Here is a 26,037-nt window from a genome sequence, read left to right as displayed (position 1 = left end):
ACTGAAGCAAAGTATTCATTAAGGACCTCCCCTACCTCCTCAGACTCCAGGCACAGGTTCCCTCCACAATGCCTGATTAGCTCTACCCTCACTCTGGCCACCCTCTTGTTCCTCACACAAGCGTAGAAGCCTTGGCATTTTCCTTAATCCCACCCACCAGGGCTTTTTCATGTCCCCTTCTAGTTCTGTCCATTCTTCAGTTCTGGCTACCTTGTAACCCTCTAGATCCCTGCCTGATTCTTGCTTCCTCAACTTTCAGCAAGCTTCCTTTTTCCTCTTGATTAGATGTTCCACATCTAGTGTCATCCAAGGTTCCTTCAGCCTATCATTCCTTCCTTGCCTCAGTGGGACAAACCTATTCTGCACTCACAGCAAGTGCTCCCTAAACACATTTCTGTTTTGCATTTCCTTGAGAATATCGGTTCCCAATTTATGCTCCACAGTCCTTGCCTAAAAGAGTTGTAATTCCTCCTCCCCCAGTTAAATATTTTCCCATACCGTCTGCTCCTAACCCTCTCCATGACTATAGTAAAGATCAGGGAGTTGTGATCACTATCTCCTCAAGGCTCTCCTACTGAGAGAGTTGACACCTGATCTGGTTCATTGCAAAGCACTAGATGGTTTCCTCTCTAGTCAGCCTACCAACATAATGAGTCAGGAACCCTTCCTGGACATACCTGACAAAGTCTGCTCAATCCAAACTACGTGCACTAAGGAGGTTCCAATCAAAGTTGAAGTAACCCATGGCAACAACCCTGTTACTTCTGTACCTTTCCAAAATCTGCCTCCCAATCTGCTCCTCTGTGTCTCTGTTGCTATTGGGGGGGGGGGGGGGGGTCCATAGAAAACTCCCAATAAAGTGACTGCTCCTTTCCTGTTTCTGACTTCTACCCATACTGACTGTGGACAAAGTCCTCGATGATATCCCTTTCTGCTGCTATTATACTATCCCTGATTAACAATGCCACCCTCAAATCTCTCTTACCTCCTTCCCTTTTGAAACATCTAAACCCCGGAACATCCAACAACCATTCCTGCCTCTGTGATGTCCAAGTCTCTATAATGGCCACAACATCGTAGCTCTAAGTACTAATTCTTCTCCAAGTTCATCATCCTTATTCCTGACACTTCTTACGTTAAAATAGGCACACTTTAACCCATCACACTGACAGTAACTTTGCCCCATCAACTGTTTATCCTTCCTCACAGACTCTCTGCATGCTGTATCTGCCTGTTCACCTGCTATCCCATCCTCTGATCCCAATCCCTCTGCCAAACCAGTTTAAATCGTCCCAAAGAGCTCTAGCAAACTTCCTCCCCAGGATATCGGTGACCCTCCAGTTCAAGTGCAACCCGTCGTCCTTATACAGATCACGTCTTCTCCAGAAAATATCTCAATGATCCACATATCTGAAGCTCTCCCTCCTGCATCAGCTCTGGAGCCACATGTTCAGCTGTACTTGCTCTCTGTTCCTAGCTTCACTTACATATGTGCAGTGTTCTTACATATATTTTAATTCATACTTCATACACAGCAAGATTTAAATTTATCCCAAGCCCACAGCCAGCTATAGAATTGTTTGTCATTTATATTTGACTCATGACCAACAATAGCCAAGACAAGAAACATTTCATCTCAATAGGAAGAGAAATGCGATGAAAATTGGACAAGTGAGTAAAGGCTAAAGAAATGTTTCATTTTGTTTCTTAAAAACATTTGTTAATCTACCTCATAACATAGGAATATAGCAATAGGAAACTGCTGTATAGCTGCAGATATCAAAACAAGTGGACAGTGTTCCACCACACCTTTGACAGAGAAACATAGAAAATAGAAGCAGGAGTATATCATTCAGCTCTTTGAGCCTTCTCCACCATTCAATATGATCTGCTCCTATTTTCTGAGTTGATGAGGTGAACGGATCTGAACGTATTGGAATATCCCCATTCTTTGCCCTGTAACAAACAGGCCATCAAAAAGCAGCTGGAGGTTGAAGAAGTCTTGACCCAACTATTAACTCTTCACTGACCAAATAATCCAGTTGTAGTTGTTGTGGATCCTTTGAATTGAAGATAACAAACTTAACCATAATCATCTGCAGTGCTTGCTGGAGTGCCAGGGAGTACATAAATTATCCATGTATCATATTACAGAAAGGGAGAATCGTGCACAGTTAGCCTCAATCTCTCATCCTGATCTATCTCAGCCTAGTGGAGGAGTGAAGGTCTAACAACACTCAAGAAGCTTGACAATCAGACAAAGCAATCCACTTGTCTGGGACCCCATCTACCATCTTCAATATTCACTCCCTTCACTAGCAATGCACAGTGGCAGAGCTTCCTTCATTTCTGAAGATGAGTCATACTGGACTCAAAAGTTTAACTTTGTTTCTTTCTGCATAATTGCTGCCAGACCTGCTGAGTTTCTCAAACTTTCTGTAAAGGTTCCTGATGCTATATTCCTATGTTAGGAGTCTAAATGGCAAAAAATAAATCTGTGTGCAGTGGTTGAATGGAATCTTTTTGGTGTCTTATCAAAGATGATGCATTTCACAGTACAATGTCATTCTATCTTCAAGAGCACTGGATTTTAATTCAGTCTGCTGGAAAAAGTTGGTGAGGATGGGAGATCCAACCACTGTCTTCACCTGGTTTCATCTGTTCAAAGGGGTTTATTGGGATATGGTCTGTGTTGCATAGTAACAGCTACTTGGAGACACACAAGAGCTAGGTGAAGGCAAAGACCAGTAGAAGCAGTGTAAGAGAGGGCTAAAACCTCTCAGGGGTGGGTTTGCTATATACTTTGGAGCGGTTTATCCTATTTATTGTAGAGACAGAATGATTGCCATGATAAACAAGAAAATTCTCCTCCTGATCTTGAGCTAAGCCTCATGAGGTTCTCTGGCATTTTCCACTTTATTGATTTTGATGAAATACATGCTACTTCATTCTTTCTTTTCAACCTTCCCCTCTACATGTATTTTTTGATTCACTGTTGGAACTGTTTTAATTAATAAGTGATTGCACTTCAAAAGTAATTTGTGTTAAGAACTTTTACATATTTCCAAGATATAAAACAAATCAAAGATAAATCTCCTTTTTGTGTTTGAAAGCTTAGAATTAATATTAAGGTAGGTTTATCAATAATCCACCTCTCCAAACCCAAACATGTTTAATATTTTGCTCACTATTAAAAATGTATTATTGCTTAGATAACAGTCTTGTTCAAACAGTTAAAAAAGAAACTCTTGAATGTTTGGTTAAAACAACAATAAATTCTTTAAAATTTCTGAAAGTGATGTTGTGTGTAATTATAGGTGTAACCATTGAAAATTGGCAATACTTTAGTTTTCAAATTGAGGGTAACATGCAGCTGTTGATGAAAATGCAATATCTTTGGTTGATTTACAATAATATAACAAACTTTGATAGCTTTACATCAATATTTCAGACCAATGGAATATAAATTCTTATTTCATGGTGTCGCATTTTAATGATTTTTAATTACAATTTTACAATTAGTCATCTTTGTGGAGACTCAGAGTGTTTCGAAGTTTGACAACATCAACAAAAACCAATCTAGCTGCAATGCTTCCTTGTACACAAATCAATCACTTCCAGTGCCACATTAGCAAAACATTGTAAATATATTGCATTCTAGGAGAAAAAGGAGGTTGAACATCTTTTCATGTATTGAGTAATTCAAAGCTACCTTTTTTCTAAAATAAGGAAAACATTAGGCTTTGAGGTTCTATCAATTTGCTAAAAATCAAATCACCTTTTCCTGTGACATCCTGCTAATAGGTACTTAGAAAAACTTGTTTTGCAATGAGCAGATTACTTTTTTTTCCAGGACATTAGTATCACATTACCATGGAGATTTCACAAACATTTCATTTTGATGACTTGGACTGCGATGCTGGAAGTCACAGACAATAGACAGGAAGTTGGAAAAGCACAGTAGATCAGGCAACATCCGAGGTACAGGAAAGTGAATGTTTCAGGCCGAAACTCTTCGTCAGGATTGGGGAGGGGGAAGGAGCCCAGAAGTAAACAGAGAGGAGGGGGGGGGGGGAAATGGGGGAAGGCAGATGGGATGGTGATAGGTGGGTGCAGGTAGGGGGCTATTGTGATTGGTCAGTGGAAAGAGTGGACCAGACAGGGGTGTAGGAAGATGGACATGTTAGGTCAGGTCAGGGAGGCGAGGAGCAGGGGAGGGCTGGACATGAGATAAGGCTGGGGATGGGGAGATTTTGAAGCGGATGAAGTCAATGTTGAGGCCATTGGGCTGTCAGCTCCTGAGATGGAATATCAGATGTTGTCCCACCAGTTTCCATTTGGCCTCACTCTGATAGTGGAGGTGGCCAAAGATGGATATGTTGCCAGGGGAGTGAGAGGGGGAATTAAAATGGATGGCAAACGGAAGGTCGGGTTGGTTGATGTGTGCAGAGCGTAGATGCTCTGCAAATCGGTCCCCAAGTCTGCTTTTGGTCACCACAATATAGAGGATACCACATCGGGAGCAATGGATGCAATAGATCAGGTTGGATGAAGTGCAGGCAAATCTCTGCCAGATCGGGAAGAATTGTTTAGGGCCTTGGATGGAGGTGAGGGGGAGGTGTAGAGGCAGGTGCTGCACCTCTTGCGGTTGCAGGGAAAGGTACAGGGTGAGGTGAAGTAGGTTGGAGTGTAGAGTGGATGAGCGAGTTGCAAAATGAACAGTCCCTGTGGAAAACGGACAGAGGTGGGGAAGGAAATATCTTTGTGAAGGTGGGATCTGATTGTAGGTGGCAGAAATGTCGGAGGATGATGCGTTGGATTTGGACTTTGGTGAGGCAGTACGTGAGGACTAAGGGGACTCTATTGTTGTTGGGGGGAGGGGTTTGAGGGAAAAAGTGCAGGAAACAGAGGAGATACAGATGGGGGCATCCTTAATTACCAAGGAGGGGAAACTAAGGTCCCTCGAGTAGGAGGATATCTGGGATGTTGTGGAGTAGAATGCCTCATCCTGGGAGCAGATGCAGAGAAATTGGGAATATGGGCGAGCATTTTTGCAGGAGAGTGGGTAAGAGGAGGTGTAGTTGAGGTAGTTGTGGGAGTCAGTGAGTTTGAAATGGAAAAAAGTAGTTAGTTAGTTTCTGGAGATGGAGACAGAGGGGTCCAGGAAGGGAAGGGAGGTGTCATAAACGATCCAGGTGAATTTGAGGGCAGGGTGGAAGGAGTTGGTGAAGTTGATGCACTGCTCAAGCACCTCAAGGGAACACGAGGCAGCACCAATGCCATCATCAATGTAGCGGAGAAAGTGGTGAGGAATGGTGCCAGTGTAGTTGTGGAAGTCGGACTGTTCCATGAATCCTACAAGGAGGCAGACATAGCTTGGGCCCATGCAGGTGCCCATTGCCATGCCTTTGGTTTATAGGACGTGGGAGGAATCAAAGGAAAATTTGTTGAGGGTGAGGACCAGTTCTGCCCAGCGAATGAGTGTGTCAGTGGAGGGAGATTGTTTGGGCTTATGGAAGAGGAAAAAGTGGAGGGCTTTTAGGCCTCTGTGTGGACGATACGAGTGCAAAGAGCCTTATGTCCATAGTGAAGATGAGGTGTTAAGGGCCGGGAAATTTAAGGTTTTGCTAGAGGTGGATGGTGTGCGTAGTGTAATGAATGTAGGTAGGGAGTTCCTGGACCAAAGGAGAAACAACGTAGTCAAAGATGGAGGAGATGAACTTGATGAATGGGTCAGAGACAAGCAGAGACAATGGGTCAACTGGTGCAGTCAGGTTTATGGATTTTTGGGTAAGAGATAGAAATGGGCAATGCGGGGTTGGGGAACTATCAGAGTGGAGGCTGTGGATGGCAGATCTCCCGAAGTGATGAAGTTTTTGATGATCTGGGAGATGATAGCTTAGGGATCAGAGATAGGGTCATAATCGAGAGGATGGCATGAGGAGATGTCAGAGAGTTGTCTGATGAAGGGCTTTTGACCAAAACATCGACTCTCCTGCACCTCAAATGCTGCCTGACCTGCTGTGCTTTCCAGCACCACACTCTCGAATCTGATCTCCAGCATCTGCAGTTCTCACTTTCGACAGAGAGTTGGCATCTGGCCTCAGCCATGTAAAGGACAGCTTGCTATACTACCACTGTGCTCCCTTAATGGTGGGTTTAAAAGTGAGGTTGGGGTTGGAGTGAAGGGAACGGAGGGCTGCATGTTCCAATAGGGAGAAGGGTGGGGAGATCCAAGCGATTGATAGCGTGGCAGCAGTTTAACATGTAGGAGTTGAAGGAGAGTAGGTGGTCAGGAGAGGGTGTCCAGGAGGATGGGGTTGGGTTGGATCCCTGTTCAAAGAAATAGGCATGGAGGCAGAGCTTGATATCATGATGTCCGCAGAATTCATTCACGTGTGGACGCAGGGGAATGAAGGCGAGCCCTTTGCTAAGGATTGACCATTCAGCCTCAGCTGGGCGGAGGTCCAGGGGATGGTGAATACCCTGCAGGGATTGGGGCAGGGGCTGAGTGTAGAGATGGGGCCAGGAACAGGAATGGAAACTTCATCAGGAGTGGGTGTGCGCACTGGTGCGGTTGTGTGGGCGCAAGTGGAAGTAACCTGGTCGTCAATTATGTCAGCAGACAAGTGGTCTTCGATTTCGCCGGATATTCAATTCTGAGACCTAGATTGTTCCCAGATCAAGTTTGATAAAATGACCCAAGTTCACTTTTAAAAATGTTTTTCTGTTTATCAGCATATGCAATGCATGCAAATTCTTAACACGAACATTTATCTAAACTTAAACATTTATGAAGTTTTTACAGACATACTATTTGCAAAAAATATTTTTCCTGTAATTTTCAACTGTTTTTCAAGACTTGCTTCCAGTAGAACCTGCTTAACCCCAAATTAAATCTGCTTCTTAAAGCAGGGGAACAACACAGAACTATTGCAGCTGAATATATGATGGTTTGTGCCTTTTAAACCCAGCTAATATGAATGTTTTAGCACTTTTTGCAAAATGGTGTTATTAGCCCAGCATTGTAATTTTATTTAATTACACAATGGGGATTCCAATGAAAGATCCAGAATTCAAACAACAATGAAACTAGAAAGTGATCATTTAATATAAGATAAATATCCTGAACTCACTGCCATGAATAAACAGTGAAATGCATCAATTTTGAAATGTAAAAGTGATGTTGAAATCAATCAAAGCACAACCAATGGCAAACCTCTTTACACTGAAAACAATTGTATTACACATGCTACAGCGTGTTTTATTTTTTCATCCTTGAAGTCTGCTCCATTATTGGTACCTTTAATCAGATCGTAAAATCTTTGGCATGTTTTAGAAAATAAATACTATACAAACAGCAGCAACAGCCTTCCATCTTGAGCTGACACAAGATAAAATGAAACAGCTTTTACATCCCAGATCCAAACAAAGGATTTGATTCCGAGCATCCTGATTAATGATCCAAAGTCTGCTGTCTGTCATTATTATTGGCTTTTTATGTCTTATCAGAAATTCCAGCTACACGACATGAACACATTCAAAATGATATCCAATAAAAATGTCATAGAGCCTTAAAGTCATTAAAGATAAAAAGCTTAAAAAAAACTATATTGGTCATTTTTTGTGGTGAATAAATGCGTCAGCTATTTGGATAAATGAAACTTGAGACTGGTGCAGTAATTCCAATGTTTTTAAACAGGGTAGAAAGAAAACTACATCAATTCTAACCAAGTAAAAGATGAAACAAATAGATCATACACAAAATGATCCATTCTAGCATTTCAAGCATTATTTTCTGGAATTATTTTGCAGTGAAATAGATTTTTATTATTGTTAACATGGTTTGGATACAATATTTTAAAAATCATAAAATAACTTAATTTTTAAACTGCTATTGAACAAATATCCAATCTACAGGTAGGCTAATCATTACAGTGGTGATCGAGCAATGAAAAACTGCTAGTTCAAACTCTGAAGTCATGAAAATGAATTTAATATAATTAGTAATACGTGGGTTAGTGCCATCTAGAATGTTGCAAAACATAACTGGTTCACTAATATCCATCAGGCAAGAGAGTCATGAGCAGAATTTTAACAGCCAATGGTGTGGGCTGGATAAGTGATGTTGGGTTGAGAACAGAACATGATCTTGCCACTTTGGGTTTATCCTGGGCAGATTTTCAGGCAAATTGGGAACAAACGCCCACCTGCGGACTCTCGAAAAAATTGGAGCAGGTGAAGGTTATCCAAACCTTGGAGTTGTTCCAACATTCTGCGCAATAGTGGGTGATCATCCAACTCAGTACTCTGATCTCGTTTTTTTCCCATAACATTTGATGCCTTCTAATGTAACTCCTCCTTGAAAACATTCAAAGTTGTGGCCTCAACTACTTTCTGCAGCAAGGAATTCCACAGGCTTGCTACTCACTAGAAGAAATTTCTCCTCATTTCAGTCCTAAATCCTTAGTCTGTGACCCTTGGTTCTGGACTCACTGGTCATCAGCAATATCCTTCCTGCATTTACTCCATCTGGTCCTGTTAAAACTTTATGGGTCTCCATGAAACCCCTTCATTCTACTAAACTCCAGTGAATAGAATCCTAACTGATCCAGTCTCTCTCCATATGTCACTTATAGAGTCAGAGTCACAGAGCTGTACAGCATGGAAATCGACCCTTTGGTCCAACCCGTCCATGCTGACCAGATATCCCAACACAACCTAGTCCCACCTGCCAGCACCCGGCCCATAACCCTCCAAACCCTTCCTATTCATATACCCATCCAAATATCTTTTAAATTTTGCAATTGTACCAGCCTCCACCACCTCCTCTGGCAGCTCATTCCATACACGTACCACCCTGTGCATGAAAAAGTTGCCCCTTAGGTCTCTTTTACATCTTTCCCCCCTCACCCTAAACCTATGCCCTCTAGTTCTGGACTCTCTGACCCCAGGGAAAAGACTGTCTATTTATCCTATCCATGCCCCTCATAATTTTGTAAACCTCTATAAAGGTCACCCCTCAGCCTCCGACGCTCCAGGGAAAACAGTCCCCAGCTGGTTCAGCCTCTCCATATAACTCAAATCCTCCAATCCTGGCAACATCCTTGTAAATCCTTTCTGAACCCTTTCAAGTTTCACAACACCTTTCCGATAGGGAAGACGAGAATTGCATGCAATATACCAACAGTGGCCTAACCAATGTCTTGTACAGCTGCAACATGACCTCCCAATTCCTGTACTCAATACTCTGCCCAGTAAAGAAAGCTACCAAACACCTTCTTCACTATCCTATCTATCTGCAACTCTACTTTCAGGGAGCTATGGAGCTGCACTCCAAGGTCTCTTTGTTCAGCAACACTTCCTAGGAGCTTACTATTAAGTACATAAGTCCTGCTAAGATTTGCTTTCCCAAAAGTGCATCATAGCTACAGAAATGAAGGTTGTTGAGGAATATTTGTCTACTGAGTCAGTATGGGTGGAAGTTAGGAACAGCAAGGGAATAGCCACCACATTGGGGGTTTTCTACAGACCATCTAATAGCAGTAGAGAGATTGAAGATCTCATAGGCGGGCCGATTCTGGAAAAATGCAAAAGTAGCAGGGTTGTTGTTATGGGTGATTTCAACTTTCCCAATATCGACTTGAACTTCCTAAGTGTTGATGGTTTGGATGGAGCCAAATTTGTCAGGTGTGTTCAGGAGGGTTTCCTTACTCAGTATGTCGACAGACCGACAAGGGGAGAGGCCATTTTGGATTTGGTGCTCGGCAACAAGCCAGGACAGGTGTCAGATTTTGCAGTGGGAGAGCACTTTGGTGACAGTGATCACAATTGCCTTACATTTAGCATAGCCATGGAAAGTGAAAGGAGCAATTACCGAGGGAAGATATTTAATTGTGGAAAAGGAAATTATGACGCTGAGACAGGAGTTGGGAAGTATAGACTGGGAGCAATTGTTTCACAGAAAGGGCACAGCAGACATGTGGAGACTATTTAAGGAGCAGTTGTTGCGAGTGATGCACAAATTTGTTCCTCTGAGGCAGGTAAGAAGAGGTAAGATTAAGGAACCTTGGATGACGAGAACAGAGGAACTTCTCATCAAAAGGAAGAAGGCAGTTTATGTAAGGTGGAGGAAGCAAGGATCGAGCACAGCTTTAGAGGATTACAGGCTTGCTAGAAAGATTAGGGAGAAGCTAGGGCCGATCAGGGATAGCGGAGGGAACTTGTGCGTGGAGTCTGAGTAGCTCGGGAAAGCTCGAAATGAGATTTTTGCTTCGGTTTTCACCAAGGAAAGGGAACTAGCTATAAATGAAAACTTAGACGAGCTGGGATACAGTCTTGACCAGATCAAGATTGATGAAGTTGATGTGCTAGAAATTTTGGAATACATTAAGATTGATAAGTCCCCAAGACCAGACCAGATTTATCCTAGGCTACTCCGGGAAGCGAGAAAAGAGGTTGCTAAGCCGCTGGGGAGGATATTTGCCTTCTCACTCTCCACTGGAGCCGTACCGGAGGATTGGAAGGAGGCAAATGTTGTTCCTTTTTTCAAGAAGGGTAATAGGGGAATCGCTGGCAATTACAGACCAGTCAGTCTTATGCCTGTGGTCAGCAAAGTTTTGGAAAGAATTCTGAGGGATAGGATTTATGACTATTTGGCAAAGCATAGAGTGATTAAAGGCAGTCAGCATGGCTTTGTGAGGGGCAGGTCATGCCTCACAAATCTTATTGAGTTCTTTGAGGAGGTGTCAAGACAGGTCGAAGATGGTAGAGCAGTGGATGTGGTGAATATGGATTTCAGCAAGGCATTTAATAGGGTTCCCCATGGTAGGCTCATTCATAAAGTCAGGAAGTATGGGATACAGGGAGATTTAGCTATCTGGATTCAGAATTGACTGGCTGACAGAAGGCAGAGAGTGGTTGCAGATGGAAAGTATTCTGCCTGGAGGACAGTGTTGAGTGGGGTCCCACAGGGCTCTGTACTTGGGCCTCTGCTCTTTGTAGTTTTTATAAATGACTTGGATGAGGAGGTTGAGAGGTGGGTTAGTAAATTTGCAGATGACACAAAGGTTGGAGGTGTCATTGATAGTATAAAGGGCTATTGCAGGCTGCAGCGCGACATAGACAGAATGCAGAGCTGGGCTGAGAAATGCCAGATGGAGTTCAACCTGGATAAATGTGAAGTGATGCATTTTGGAAGGTCAAACTCGAATGCTGAATATAGGATTAAAGATAGAATTCTTGGCAGTGTGGAGGAACAGAGGGATCTGGGTGTGCAAGTACATAGATCCCTCAAAGTTGCCACCCAAGTGGATAGGGTTGTTAAGAAAGCATATGGTGTTTTGGCTTTCATCAATAGGGGGATAGAGTTTAAGAGCAGTGAGGTTTTGCTGCAGCTCTACACGTCCCTGGTGAGACCACATTTGGAATATTGTGTCCAGTTCTGGTCACCCTACTATAGGAAATATACAAAGGCTTTGGAGAGGGTGCAAAGAAGGTTTACCAGGATGCTGCCTGGACTGGAGGGCTTGCCTTATGAAGAAAGGTTGAATAGGCTCGGACTTTTCTCTCTGGAGAGAAGGAGGAAGAGAGGAGACCTGATCGAGGTGTACAAAATAAATGAGAGGAATAGATAGAGTCAATAGAGACTTTTCCCCAGGGCAGGATTGACTGGTACGAGGAGTCATAGTTTGAAGATATTAAGAGGAAGGTATAAAGGAGACGTCAGAGGTAGGTTTTTTACACAGAGTTATGGATGCATGGAATGCATTACCAGCAGTGGTGGTGGTGGAAGCAGAGTGATTGGGGACACTTGAGCGACTGTTGGACATGCACATGGATAGCAGTGAGTTGAGGGGTGCATAGATTGTTACTATATTTTACATTAGGATTAAATCTCGGCACAACATCATGAGCCAAAGGGCCTGTTCTGTGCTGTACTTTTTTATGTTCTAAAATGCAGCCCCTCGCATTTATCTGAATTAAACTCCATCTGCCACTTCTCATCCCATTGGCCCATCTGATCAAGATTCTGTTGTAATCTGAGATAACCTTCTTCACTGTCCACTACACCTCCAATTTTGGTATACCTCTTACGCTTGCATCCAAATCATTTATACAAATGACGAAAAGTAGAGGTCCAGCCCCAATCCTTGTGGCGCTCCACTGGTCACAGGCCTCCATTGCAAAACAACCCTCCGCCACGACCCTCTGTCTTCTACCTTTGAGCCAGTTCGCCAGTTCTGTATCCAAATGCCAAGTTCTCCCTGTATTCCATGAGATCTAACCTTGCTAACAAGTCTCCAATGGGGAACCTTGTCGAACGCCTTACTGAAGTCCATATAGATCACATCTACCGCTCTACCCTCATAAATTCTCTTTGTTACTTCTCCAAAAAACTCAATCAAGTTTGTGAGACATGATTTCCCATGCACAAAGCCATGTTGACTATCCCTAATCAGTTCTTGTCTTTCCAAATACATGTATATCCTGTCCCTCAGGATTCCCTCTAACAACTTGACCACCACTGACGTCAGGCTCACTGGTCTATAGTTCTCTGGCTTGTCATTACCTTCCTGCCATCCCCAAAAACAGTCTGCTAAGCACTCCCTCCATAGCTAGACCATCCTCTCTCAGAAAAGGAGAATAATACTGCACATAATTCTCCAGGTGTGGTCTCACAAAACGCCCTGCATAATTTCAGGAAGACACGCCTACACCTTCACTTAATTATCTCACTATGACAGTAAATATACCATTTGCCTTCTTCATCACTTGAGTACTTAATCTTCAGTGACTGGTGTATAAGGATGCCAGGACTCATAGCACATCCCCCTTTCCCAATCCATTGCCATTCAGCTAATCATGCGCCTTCCTGTTTTTGCTACCAAACTATCAATAAATGAGCAAATAATCAAGTGATTGAAGAGGCTGTTAATTGAGAAGTAAACCGGCATGCTGACTTTAACTGTGTTCTGATGAACAGTTACTAGATTCACAGAGATGTACAGCATGGAAACAGACACTTCGGTCCAACCCGTCCACACCGATCAGATATCCAAAACCAATCTAGTCCCACCTGCCAGCACTTGGCCCATATCCCTCCAAACCCTTCCTATTCATATATCCATCCAAATGCCTCTGAAATGTTGCAATTGTACCAGCCTCCACCACATCCTCTGGGAGCTCGTTCCATACACGTACCACCCTCTGCGTGAAAAATTTGCCACTCAGGTCTCTTTTATATCTTTCCCCTCTCATCCTAAATCTATGCCCTCTAGTTCTGGACTCCCCGACCCCAGGGAAAAGACTTTGTCTATTTATCCTATCCATGCCCCTCAATTTTGTAAACCTCTCAAGACATCCAGCACTTCCTCCTCTGTAATCTGAACATTTTGCAAGATGTCACCATCTATTTCTCTACAGTCTATATCTTCCATATCCTTTTCCACAGTAAATACTGATGCAAAATATTCATTTAGTATCTCCCCCATTTTCTGTGGCTCCACACAAAGGCCGCCTTGCTGATCTTTGAGGGGCCCTATTCTCTCTCGAGTTACCCTTTTGTCCTTAATATATTTGTAAAAACCCTTTGTATTCTCGTTAATTCTATTTGCCAAAGTTATCTCATGTCCCCATTTTGCCCTCCTGATTTCCCTCTTAAGTATACTCCTACTTCCTTTATACTCTTCTAAGGATTCACTCGATCTATCCTGTCTATACCTGACATATGCTTCCTTCTTTTTCTTAACCAAACCCCCAATTTCTTTAGTCATCCAGCATTCCCTATACCTACCAGCCTTCCCTTTCACCCTGACAAGAATATAAATTCTCTGGATTCTTGTTATCTCATTTCTGAAGGCTTCCCATTTTCCAGCCATCCCTTTACCTGTGAACATCTGCCTCCAATCAGCTTTCGAAAGTTTTGCCTACTACCATCAAAATTGGCCTTTCTCCAATTTAGAACTTCAACTTTTAGATCTGGTCTATCCTTTTCCATCATTATTTTAAAACAAATAGAATTATGGTCGCTGACCCCAAAGTGCTCCCCCACTGACACCTCAGTCACCTGCCCTGCTTTATTTCCCAAGAGTAGGTCAAGTTTTGCACCTTCTCTAGTAGGTACATCCACATATTGAATCAGAAAACTGTCTTGTACACACTTAAGAAATTCCTCTCCATCTAAATCTTTAACACTATGGCAGTCCCAGTCAATGTTTGGAAAGTTAAAATCCCCTACCATAACTACCCTATTATTCTTACAGATAGCTAATATCTCCTTACAAGTCTGTTTCTCAATTTCCCTCTGACTATTGGGAAGTCTATAATACAATCCCAATAAGGTGATCATCCCTTTCTTATTTCTCAGTTCCACCCAAATAACTTCCCTGGATGTATTTCCGGGAGTATCCTGCCTCAGCACAACTGTAATGCTTTCCCTTATCAAAAATGCCACTCCCCTCCTCTCTTGCCTCCCTTTCTATCCTTCCTGTAGCATTTGTATCCTGGAACATTCAGCTGCCAGTCCTGCCCATCCCTGAGCCATGTTTCTGTAATTGCTATGATATCCCTGTCCCATGTTCCTAACAATGCCCTGAGTTTATCTGCCTTCCCTGTTAGGCTCCTTGCATTGAAATAAATGCAGTTTAATTTATTAGTCCTACCTTGACCCTGCCTACCCTGACTGTCTGACTCACTTCTGTTCTCAGCTGTATCCATCTCAGATCGATCTCTTTCCTCACTATCTCCCTGGGTCCCACCCCCACACCTTACTAGTTTAAATCCTCCCAAGTAGTTCTAGCAAAGCTCCCTGCCAGTATATTAGTCCCCTTTCAATTTAGGTGCAATCCATCCTTCTTGGACAGGTCACTTCCACCCCAAAAGAGATTCCACTGATCCAAAAATGTGAATCCTTTTCCCATACACCAGCTCCTCAGCCATGCATTCATCTGCTCTATCCTCCTATTCCTGCCCTCACTAGCTCGTAGCACTAGGAGTAATCCAGATATTACTACTCTTGAGGACCTCCTTTTTAAATTTCTGCCTAACTCTCTGTAATCTCCCTTCAGAGTCTCAACCTTTTCCCTTCCAAAGTTGTTGGTACCAATGTGACAATGACCTCCTGCTGGTCCCTTTCTCCCGTGAGAACATCCTGCACCCTCTCTGAGACATCCTTGATCCTGGCACCAGGGAAACAACACACCATTCTGCTTTTTCTCTGCTGGCCACAGAAACGTTTGTCTGTACCTCGGACCACAGAATCCCCTAACAATTGATCTCTTGGAAGCCGACGTACCCCTTGTTGCATTAGAGCCAGTCTCAATACCAGAAACTTGGCTGTTCGTGCTACGTTCCCCTGAGAATTTATCACCCTCTACATTTTCCAAAACAGCGTAACTGTTTGAAATGGGTATATCCACAAAAGACTCCTGTACTAGCTGCCTACCTCCCTTACCCTTCCTGGAGTTAACCCAGCTATGTGACTGTAGCTGAGACTTTCCCCCCTTCCTATAACTGCAATCCATCACATACTGTTGCTGTTGCAAATTCCTCATCGCTTCTATCTGTCTCTCCGACTGATCCACTCGATCTGATCAGAGAGAGAGAGAGAGAGAGAGAGAGAGAGAGAGAGAGAGAGAGAGAGAGAGAGAGAGAAAACCTGCACAGTTACCACTTTTGCTGTTTGAATTCGTGTATCGCTGGACATCAGAGTGCATCTGGGAAAATTAACAAACAATGAAATTCACAACTGATCTTGGAGGAACTGCTGGGTGAAGTTCACAGCACAGATGCTGCCAGACCTGCTGAGTTTTTCCAGCAATTTTTATTTTTCTTTCAGATCTCCAGCATCCACAGTTCTTTGTCTTTAGTTAATTGTCTTAGACCTTCTCAGCTTGAAAAATCAGTGCTGTCATTTAGTTAAAAGATTGGACTGTAGTGATAAGCTAGTTTTTCTAAAATAAATTGTTGTGTTAGAACATAAAACTGTACAGCACAGAAACTGGCCCTTTGGCTCAACATGTTGTGCCAAAGATGACGCCAAATTAAACTAATCCCTTCTGCCCTCCCTTGCACTATATTCCTCTGACCTTGTATATTCATGTGTTTATCTAAAAGGTTCTTAAACGCCCCTATCATATCTGCCTCCACCATCATCCCTGGCAGCACCTTCCAGATTCCTACCACTGTGTAAAAACTTGCCCCTCACATATCCTTTGAACTTTCCCCCTCTCACCTTAAATGCATGCCTCCTAAGTTTTAGGTATTTCAATACCAGGTAAAATATTCTGACCATAAATCCTATACATGCATCTCATAATTTTAGACATCTGTCAAGTCTCCCTTCAGCCTCTGCCACTTTCTAGCCTCTCGTTATAGTTCATATCCTCTAATTCAGGCAGCATCCTGGGTAAACCTTTTCTGCACCTTCTCTAAAGCCTCCAAATCCTTCATGAATTGTTTCCTAAGAATCTTGAAAGTTGTCTCTGCCAAGACTACTGATAGTAAGTCTGTCATTGAAGGCCTAATTTGGTGTCTCAACTCTGGAAGTCAATGTTGGAATTGTTTCTAATTCTCAATTTCACTCAGAGAGAGGAAGAGGAAGTAGTTACAGCCTTTTTCACTGATAAACCTCCCTGGTTGGTTATCAGCTGCCTTTGGTAAGAACCAGATTGCAATCAATGATGCCTTGCACCAGCACTCAAATTTCAATCTTTTACTCCAGTAAATGCAAGATCCCATCCATCCAGACTTGAAGGCACCATCCAGACCTTAGATGCTTTGTGTGGCATTCTCTTGCAGAACCTGTTCTCCATAGCTTAATGTAACTCCAACTTCCAGCACTAAATGCTGCAATGAGTGCACAATTTCGGTTGCCCAGCTGCCCTCATTGTTTTTTGTTGCGCTAATCATGCTCAGACAGTGTCCACGTGCTGAGGATATGGGGCACTGTCTGAGCATGTCCCATATCCTCAGCAATGCCCTCATTATGAGGCACAAAATCTGAGAATTGTGCTCCCCTTATAAATTTTGCCTTCCTTGTACTTTGGGACTCAAAAGGTTGTTTTGAAGCGGTTACTGTTATGGCCTCATGGTGCCAAGTCAATCACTACACCCTGCACTGCTCCAGTATTTACTGAACACTCACCTCTCAACCTGTACACAACCGATGGTTTCTATGCAATTAATGGTGTTGAGTTTTCCTCAGCAATGTTTCCTTTTAGGGACATTACTAAGTTGATGGAATGGCCATACAAACTCCCTACAATGTTGCTGCAGTCTATGCACCAGGTCTTTATCTGAATTCAACCAAATTCCCAAACTGGCCCTCTAAAAGCTCTTTAATTACTTTACTTTGTCTTATTTGTGAATCAGGATGGATTTCCAGAGCTGACCTACTCTCATACTAATGAAACTTGCCTGCAGCAGCAACAATGATAGAAAAGCAGTTTTCTATCCATTCCAAATCTAGTGGTACTTAAAAGTCTTTTTCCTAGATACAATTGCCTTTACTGAGTGACATCCTAAAAAGGTTGTTGAAGCAGCCCAAGATTATAATTATTGTAACAGGCATTCTACAAGGTTCCTCATAGTAGACTGGTTAGTAAGATTTGATCACATGGATTATAGGGAAACTTGCCATTTGGATACAGAACTGGCTCGAAGATAGAAGACAGAGGGTGTTCGTGGAGGGTTGCCTTTCAGACTGGAGGCCTGTGGTCAGTGCTGTGCCACAAGGATCAGTGTTGGGTTTTTTGTATAAATGAGTTGGATGTGAACATAGGAGGTATAGTTGGTAAGTTTGCAGACAACACCAAAATTGGAGATGTAGTGGACAGTGAAGGAGGTTAACTCAGAGTACAACAGGATCTTGATCAGATGGGCCAGTTGGCTGAGGAGTGGCAGATGGAGTTCAATTTAGATAAACATGAGGTGATGCACTTCGAAAAGGTAAGTCAGGGCATTATACACTTAATGGTAAGGTGCTGGGGAGTGTTGCTGGACAAAGAGACTTGAGTGCAAGTTCGTGGCTTCTTGAAAGCGGAGTCGCAGGTAGATAGGGTAGTGTAGGTGGCGTTGGTAAACTTTCCTTTATTGGGAGGTGCATTGAGTATAGGAGTTGGGAGGTCATGGTGCAGCTGGACAGGAATTTGCTTAGGCCACATTTGGAATAGTGTGTGCAATTTTGGTCTTCCTCCTATCGGAATGATGTTGTGAAACTTGGAAGGACTCAGAAAAGATTTACAAGGATGCTGCCAGGATTGAAGGACTTGAGCAGGGAGAAGCTGAATAGTTTGGGGCTGTTTTCCCTGGGGCATCAGAGGCGGAGGGATGACCTTATAGAGGTTTATAAAATCATGAAGGGCATGGATAAGGTAAATACACATGGTCTTTTCCTTGGGGTGGGGGAGTCCAGAACTAGAGGGCATAGGTTTAGGGCAAGAGGGGAAAGATTTAGAAGGGACCTAAGGGCAACTTCTTCATGCAGAGGGTGACGCGTGTATGGAATGAGCTGCCAGAGGAAGGTACCAGGAGGCTGATACAATTACAAGATTTAAAAGGTATCTGGATAGCTACATGGATAGGAATGGTTTAGAGGGTTATGAGCCAAGTGCTGGCAAATGGTACTAGATTAGGTTCGGATATCTGGTCAGCATGGATGTGTTTAACTGAAGGGTCTGTTTCCATGCTGAAAATCTCTACGACTCTATGACTAGGTAATTCAGCCCCTCAAGCATGTTCACCATTCAATAAGCTCATGGTCGATCTGTTTGTAGCTTAAATGTCACTTCCCTGCCTGCTGCCAATAACCCATGACTTCCTTGTTGATCAAAAATGTATATATATTCAAAGTTGAATAGACAGCGATCCAGCCTCCACTGCTATAGAGAAGAGATTCCAAAATCTAATCACCCTCCAAGAAAAAAAGTCTTTAGGTCTCCATCTTTAATAGCAGATCCTTTATTTTTAAACTCTAAATACCCCCAGCAATGGAAAAATCTTTCCAGTATCCACCTTGTCAAATCTCCTCAAAAGGTTCTGTGAGATCACCTCTCATTCTTCTAAATGCCAATGAATATAGGCCTGACTGCTCAATTTTTAACCGGTCTGCACAATTCAGGTTGCATCTCCCATCCTATTAAAATGCTCCATGAACTGTACACATTCTGACCCAACAACATTTTAGCCCTCACAAAAAAAAGTGCTATGGTGCAGCCATGCAGCCACCGCAATTATCAGAAAATCCCTGTTGCTCATTCAGGGACTTCAGGGAGATTATCAGAAAGTCAGCAGGGGGTAAAATCTCATTGGTACAATACGACAGCAAAGAAAAAGGCATGAAACAACAATTCCAATACTGTTATGCGACATGGAAAAGTTAAACAAATAATCATGAAAAGAATCCAAGAAAGGATTAGGAAGGGATAAGCAAATAAATAAGGTAACCTCACCATCTGACACTGTGCATACTGGACTGTACGGTTGCTCTCTCAGGAGAGAAAGACAACTGGTGCTGGTTGACTGAAGGTCACTGCGCCTCAGGTAAAGGGAAAGGTTGAGAAGAGTCCTTCATGATGGCTACAACCTGAGCAGAAATTGATCCCATGCTTTTGGTGTCATTCTGCATTACAAACCAGCTATCCAGCCAAGTGAGTTAACAAGTAGAAGTACTTATGTGGTAAAGCAAATATGTCACTTTTAATTTCTGAAGCAGGGTAAGATGTGAATAATGTGTAAGTGCATGTCACATGGACTTCTAAAAACACGTTGTTGGTAAACATTCCAAAATTTATATTATAAAACATGGAGGAATGCAAAATAATTCAAGTATTACTGAAAGAAATATCTAAGATATCTTTTTGTCATCAGGGCATTCACAAAATACAAATTTCAAAGGTGTTTTTTTCCAACCATATTCAAGCTCTGTACTACTAACCAACTATTTATAAAGAAATATCTTCAATGAAACTCACATCTCAAACCAACAAAAATATATAATCAATATTTTAAAAACAGATTTTAATCATAGAATCCCTACAGTGCTATAAAGGCAACTTGGCCCATTCAGTCTGCATCAACTTTCTGAAGAGCATCCCACCCTCCTCTAGTGACATAGAAGACTGTCTCAGTAAAATTACTTCTGTTGAGGGAGGCAAACTCCTAGAGCACACAACTATGTGATCATGGTGAGCACCACAAAATACACATCAGTTGAAATATACTAGTAGATCTGCTGGTGTTAAGCATCTTATTGAAATAAATCAAGTATTTTCAATGTACAAATATGATGGCAGAGGTGGAAGGGGCACAGCAATACACCTATACTCTTCTGTTTTAATATAAAAGGCTTTACTCACACGTGGTATAGTAGTTTGATGTGCAAGGCAAAGCAAAAATATTTCCAAGTTATTCTGACCACAAGAGGCTATAAGACTGTAATATTTTTAATTGTCCCTTTTATATACAAGTAAAATGAGGAAGTAGTTGGAGATGGGGTATAATCACCTATTATAATAAAAGCAAAATACTGTGTATAATGGAAGTCTGAAATAAAAAAAAGGGTTCAAGAAACTCAGCAGGCTTGACAGCATTCTTTGAAAGAAGGGTCATACTGAACTCAAAATATTAAATTCTGCCCCTCTCTCCACAGACACTGCCAGACCCTGCTGAGTTTCTTCAGCACTTTTGTGACCACTCACTAGTTTTGCCCAGTGATAAACTCACGTAATCAGTCTGTCACAGAGACAAAGGCTCCTCCTGAAAACAAGGTGACAAATATTAAAATCTGGAGACAAAGGAAATTATATCTGGCCTTCCAGCTGTCAGACTTACTAATTCAGTGATTCTGGACAGTTAATGATAGAGAATCACAAAGTGAGACAGGAAATCAACAAATGCTGTGAACATCATTTAGCCACCAGGCAGAATACTGGTGTCAGTTCATGGTCTGCTGGAAAAGACAGGATTTGAGAACACTGGAATATGCGCCTTAGTATGGCTAAGAGGTGTAACTGCAGATAGCCATTCATCCAGGTTTCTTAGGAGACTGTGTCATTGGTCTTCAATAGACATTGGGCATTTCAAACCAGCAAAACAGATAGAGGTGAAACTTTTATTCATTTTGGACTGGCTTCTATAAAGATTCCAAGTCTGAGGAGAGTGCAATTGTACATTCATACACAAATGCAGGACATTCAGTCACATTAAAATGTTAAGGGAGGTATCATTTCTATAGTTTAGTACAAGTAGAAGATCCTTTATCCAAAATGTTCGGAAACAGCAGTTTTTCGGAATTCAGAATAGTTTGGTTTTCAGAACAGTGACAGTTTAATGGCGAAATTTTTAAAAGTCTTACCGGAGGAACAGACTTCTAAGTAAGAACGTGCTTGGCCACGCACCCACTTCCACGTCGCATCTCAGTGGCACGAATCGAGTGGGTGTCAACTTAGGTTAACTGCTCGCCAAACAACCTTGTAAATGAGAAAGAACTTCACAAAAAACTTTCGGATTTCGGAGCTTTTCGGTTTTTGGATGTTTGGATAAAGGATCTTCTATCTGTACAGAGGGACCTCGATTATCCAGCATTTGATTATCTGAACATTGGATTATCCGGCAAGATTGCAAGGTCCCAATGCTCAGCGAAACTATGTTGCTCAGTATTCAATTATCGGCAATTCAATTGACCAAAGGAAATACTGCCAACCCGTGTCCTTCAGATAATCGAGGTTCCTCTGGAGTATAATAGTTACCTACTAAGTAATACTTAGTTGATATTGGTTTTTAGTTTGTTTGTTACAGCAGAAGTCAGAAAATGTGAATTCTTGTTTTGTAATCATTTGATTTGGTCATTGGGAATTCAAAATTTATTAATCTCTATGGAGATTTCAACACTATTCATTTCTTTTTTTTATAATGACAAGCAGATAATGTTCCTACAGGTTTTTCTGATTTCACATTCCTTATTCTTTTAAACTTACATTTAATTGCATGCATTAGTTCCTCTGCTTGTTTCTGGGCCAGTTGTTTGAGTTTCTCTTCTGACACTTTTCCCTGAGAAAGTTCCTGTAGCAGAGTTGTGTCTAGGAAAGAAAGAACTTACTGTAAAACCTAATGTGAAATTATGTATCGTTAAGTGAACAGAAAGTTCTTCCTGATTGCCTGACCTTTTAACAAGAAAGACTCATTGTGCCTCTCGCAAACATCAAATGTCTCATAGCACTTCACAGCCAATTAAGTACAATTGTTTGTGAAGTGTAGTCACCGTTGCAATGCAGAAAATACAGCAAACTCCCAGAAAAAGCAACATGCTGATGCCAGATTATTTTTTTTTGTGTCAATTGAGGGATAAATATTGGTCAGGACATAGGAGATAACTTCTCTTCAAAACAGTGCCAATCTTTTACGTGCCCCAAGCAGGCAGCTGAGACTTCCGCTTAATGTCTCAGATGGAAGACAGCACTTCCAACAGGGTAACACTCTCAGCACAGCACAGGAGTGTCCGTGTGGAATTTTGTACTACCTCTCTAGAACAAATACACAAAGCAATCACACAGTCTCATTCCAAATGAATACTTTATCCAGCCATTTACGAATTCTCAGTAAAATCCCAGCACTCTTCATAAACTTGTGGCTTTGCTGAGATTTGTTGCTCATTATAGATCAAGGTTATGTTTTGAATATAATATCTAAATTAGTACTTTTAGGGACAGCTCAGAGATGGACAGCTGAGAGAAGTGGAGAAATTATTGCCACAGGCTATAAAAAGTTGTTACAGAGCAATTAAGCACTGTCAAATTAATTGTAATTAGGAACCACTATCAAGAAAAAATGCTAACTCTTTAGTACAATAACTTTTCTACTCTTACAGAATTTACATTAAACTACTCAAACCAGTCTCTGTCCAGGACAACCAAAGTAATTCTGGAAAAGGGAATTCTGTAATTACACAGCAGAGGCTGTGTTTGGAGGATTGCATCGTTAGGCTCCGTGATGACATGCTGTGTGGAAATTCAGCCTATTTCGCACTCTACAGAAGTTGCCTGATGTTCTTATTTCTAGCATTTTTAATTTAATACAGAACTTGTTTTGAACACTAGTTAAATGTGGGAATAGCAGTCTGTTTTTCTGCTAAAATTCATTGGCCGAGAATTTCCTGAGAATCACACTCACTCTATAACATCCTCAGAAGTAAGTTGGCACACATGAATGACTGAAGGGACATAATATAGTTTCCCTTCTCTCTGCCTAGTTTTCGTGCCATGATGACTTATCTGCTTTCCACCAACTATTTGAAGGGAATGTTGGTATTCCAGTGCATGATACTTTCCCACTGATAGCCATTTTGAAAAAAGTTACCCTTTAAATTTACCTCCACGTTCATTTAAGATAAATTCCACTGGATTGCTGACGCCTGACGCTGAGCACTGAGGCACAAGCAGAATAACTTTAACCTTCTGTAAACGTGGATCTATAGGCTCAATATCAGTGAATTTCTGAGGTATCAGTTTTATGTCTGCAAAGCAATTAAACAAACATATTTCCAAGGTTACTTTTACTTAACTGGATAATTGTACACTTTCTCTCTCTAACAAGCAACATCTTTTTATTTCTTATTTTTGATACTGGGATAATTAGTTTACATTTTCAAAATTAAATACTAAAAGTTGTTAATGCTGGGGAATGGAACTTTTTCTACTCCCTAGTCAATTTAGGCACTGATTTAGTGGTGCTATCGCTATATTAACCCAGATACTCAGATAATGTTCTGGACACTGTTCTGGGTTCTGGGTTCAAAACCCACTAAGGCAGATGGTGAAACTTGAATGCAATAATTAAAAGTGGAATTAAGAGTCTAATGATAACCATTAAACTGTTGATTATGGTCAGGAAAAGCTCATCCAGTTCATTAAATGTCATTTAAGAAGGTCCACATATGAAATCTGGGCCCGCAATAATGTTCTCTGAGCAACGATGGACGGTCAATAAATGTTGGCCTAGCCAGCGATGCCCAAATCCCCTGAATGAATTTTTTAAAAATTAATTCCAATCAGCCTGAAATCTGTCAGTACCACAACCATTTGCAGAATTATGCCTTTTCAAATTCGTTTCAACACAGCATTGTGGTGACCCAATTTAAAAAATTGTGACATGTTTCCCAAGCTTACACTAGCCAAGTCAAGGTCTCTGGGTAGGATTTCCTAATTAGTGAGATTTGTATAGTGGCTTCAATGTCTAATATGAACTGAATTGGCATGCCCCAGTTATTTCATTTAAAATCTTTGGCGGCAATAGAGATTTTCATGTCATTGTACAGAGCTGGATTTTACTATTTTGATTACGTTGCAGATTTATATGCATTTTTTATGAACTTTTTCTGTACTAGAAAAAAAATCTAGCCTCAGTTAAGCATCACCAAAAACAAAAATTAAAGTTATGCTTCCCATAATGGCATTTTTCACATCGACAGAAATTATGTTTTTTTCTCCTTCTGTTCCTGATAGGTTTCTTTTGTTTCTCAACATATAGAGTCATGGAATCATAGAGATGTACAGCATGGAAACAGACTTTTCAGTCCAACATGTCCATGCCGACCAGATATCTAACCTAATCTACTCCCATTTGCCAGCACTTGGCCCATATACCTTTAAACCCTTCCCATTCAGATGCCTTTTAAGTGCTGCAATTGTACTAGCCTCCACCACTTCCTCTGGCAGTTCATTCCATACATGCATCACACTCTGCGTGAAAAGTTACCCCTTAGGTCCCTTTACTATTATTGCCCCCCCTCACCCTAAACCTATACCCTCTAGTTCTAGATTCTTCCACCCCAGGGAAAATATCTTGTCTATTTATCCTATCCATGTCCCTCATGATTTTATAAACCTCAGCCTTGGACACTTCAGGGAAAACAGCCCCAACCTGTTCATTCTCTCCCTGTACCTCAAATCCTCCAACACTGGCAACATCCATGTAAATCTTTTCTGAACCCTTAGTTTCACAATACCCTTCCAATAGGAGGGAGACCAGAATTGCACGCAATATTCCAAAAGGCCTAACTAATGTCCTGTACAGCCGCAACATGACCTCCCAACTCCTGTACTCGATAGTCTGACCAATAAAGGAAAGCATACCAAACATCATCTTCACTATCCTATCTACCTGCAATTCTACTTTCAAGGAACTATGAACCTGCAGACCAAGGTCTCTTTGTTCAGCAACACTCCCCAGAACCTTACCATTAATGCATAAGTCCTGCTCTGATTTGTTTTTCCAAAATGCAGCACCTCGCATTTCTCTAATTAAACTCCATCTGATACTCCTCAGCCCATAAGATCAAGATCTAAGGTAACCTTTTTTGCTGTCCACTACACCTCCAATTTTGGTGTCATCTGCAGACTGACTATCTATACCTCCAAAGTTCACATCCAAATCATTTATATAAATAATGAAAAGCAGTGGAAACAGCACCGATCCTTGTGGCACACCACTGGTCACAGGTCTCCAGTCTGATAAGCAATCCTCTACCACCACCCTGTCTTCTACCTTCGAGCCAATTCTGTAGCCAAATGGCTACTTCTCCCTGTATTCCATGAGATCTGACCTTGCTAAACAGCCTCCCATGGGGAACCTTGTCAAATGCCTTACTGAAGTCCATTTAGATCACATCTATCGCTCTGCCCTCATCAATCATCTCTGTTACTTCTTCAAAAAACTCAATCAAGTTCGTGAGACATGGTTTCCCATGCACAAAGCAATGCTGACTCTCCCTAATCAGTCCCTGCCTTTCCAAATACTTGTAAATCCTCCCCCACAGGATTCCCTCCAACAACATGCCCATCACCGATGTCAGGTTCAGTGGCTTGTGCTTAACATCTTTCATAAACTTTCAGTCTTCCAGCACCTCACCTGTGATGATCAATGATACAAATATCTCAGCAAGGGGCCCAGCAATCATTTCCCTAGCTTCCCACAGAGTTCTAGGATACATCCTAGTCTGGTCCTGGGGATTTATCCACTTTTATGCATTTCAAGACATCC

The 26,037-nt window shown here is 41.8% G+C and overlaps 1 protein-coding gene and 1 pseudogene across 2 annotated transcripts in view; both read right to left on the bottom strand.

Moving 5' to 3' along the window:
- Positions 1-26,037, bottom strand: part of LOC122550944 (protein NSUN7) — a 157,955-nt gene that overhangs the window by 52,920 nt on the left and 78,998 nt on the right. For both annotated transcript variants that reach the window (XM_087987574.1, XM_087987578.1), the window contains 2 exons: positions 23,369-23,512; positions 21,978-22,079 (listed from right to left, as the gene is read on the bottom strand). In XM_087987574.1, coding sequence (XP_087843700.1) covers positions 21,978-22,079; positions 23,369-23,512 — 246 coding nt within the window. The remainder of the gene's footprint in view (positions 1-21,977; positions 22,080-23,368; positions 23,513-26,037) is intronic.
- Positions 1,974-12,582, bottom strand: LOC148152136 (uncharacterized; annotated as a pseudogene).

Source organism: Chiloscyllium plagiosum, unplaced genomic scaffold, assembly GCF_037043375.1.
Source record: "Chiloscyllium plagiosum isolate Xiang-an unplaced genomic scaffold, Cpla_swu_hap1 HiC_scaffold_1, whole genome shotgun sequence".
Taxonomy (NCBI): domain Eukaryota; kingdom Metazoa; phylum Chordata; class Chondrichthyes; order Orectolobiformes; family Hemiscylliidae; genus Chiloscyllium; species Chiloscyllium plagiosum.
Note: the sequence above shows the minus strand (reverse complement) of the source record. Positions and strands in the feature narration are given on the sequence as shown.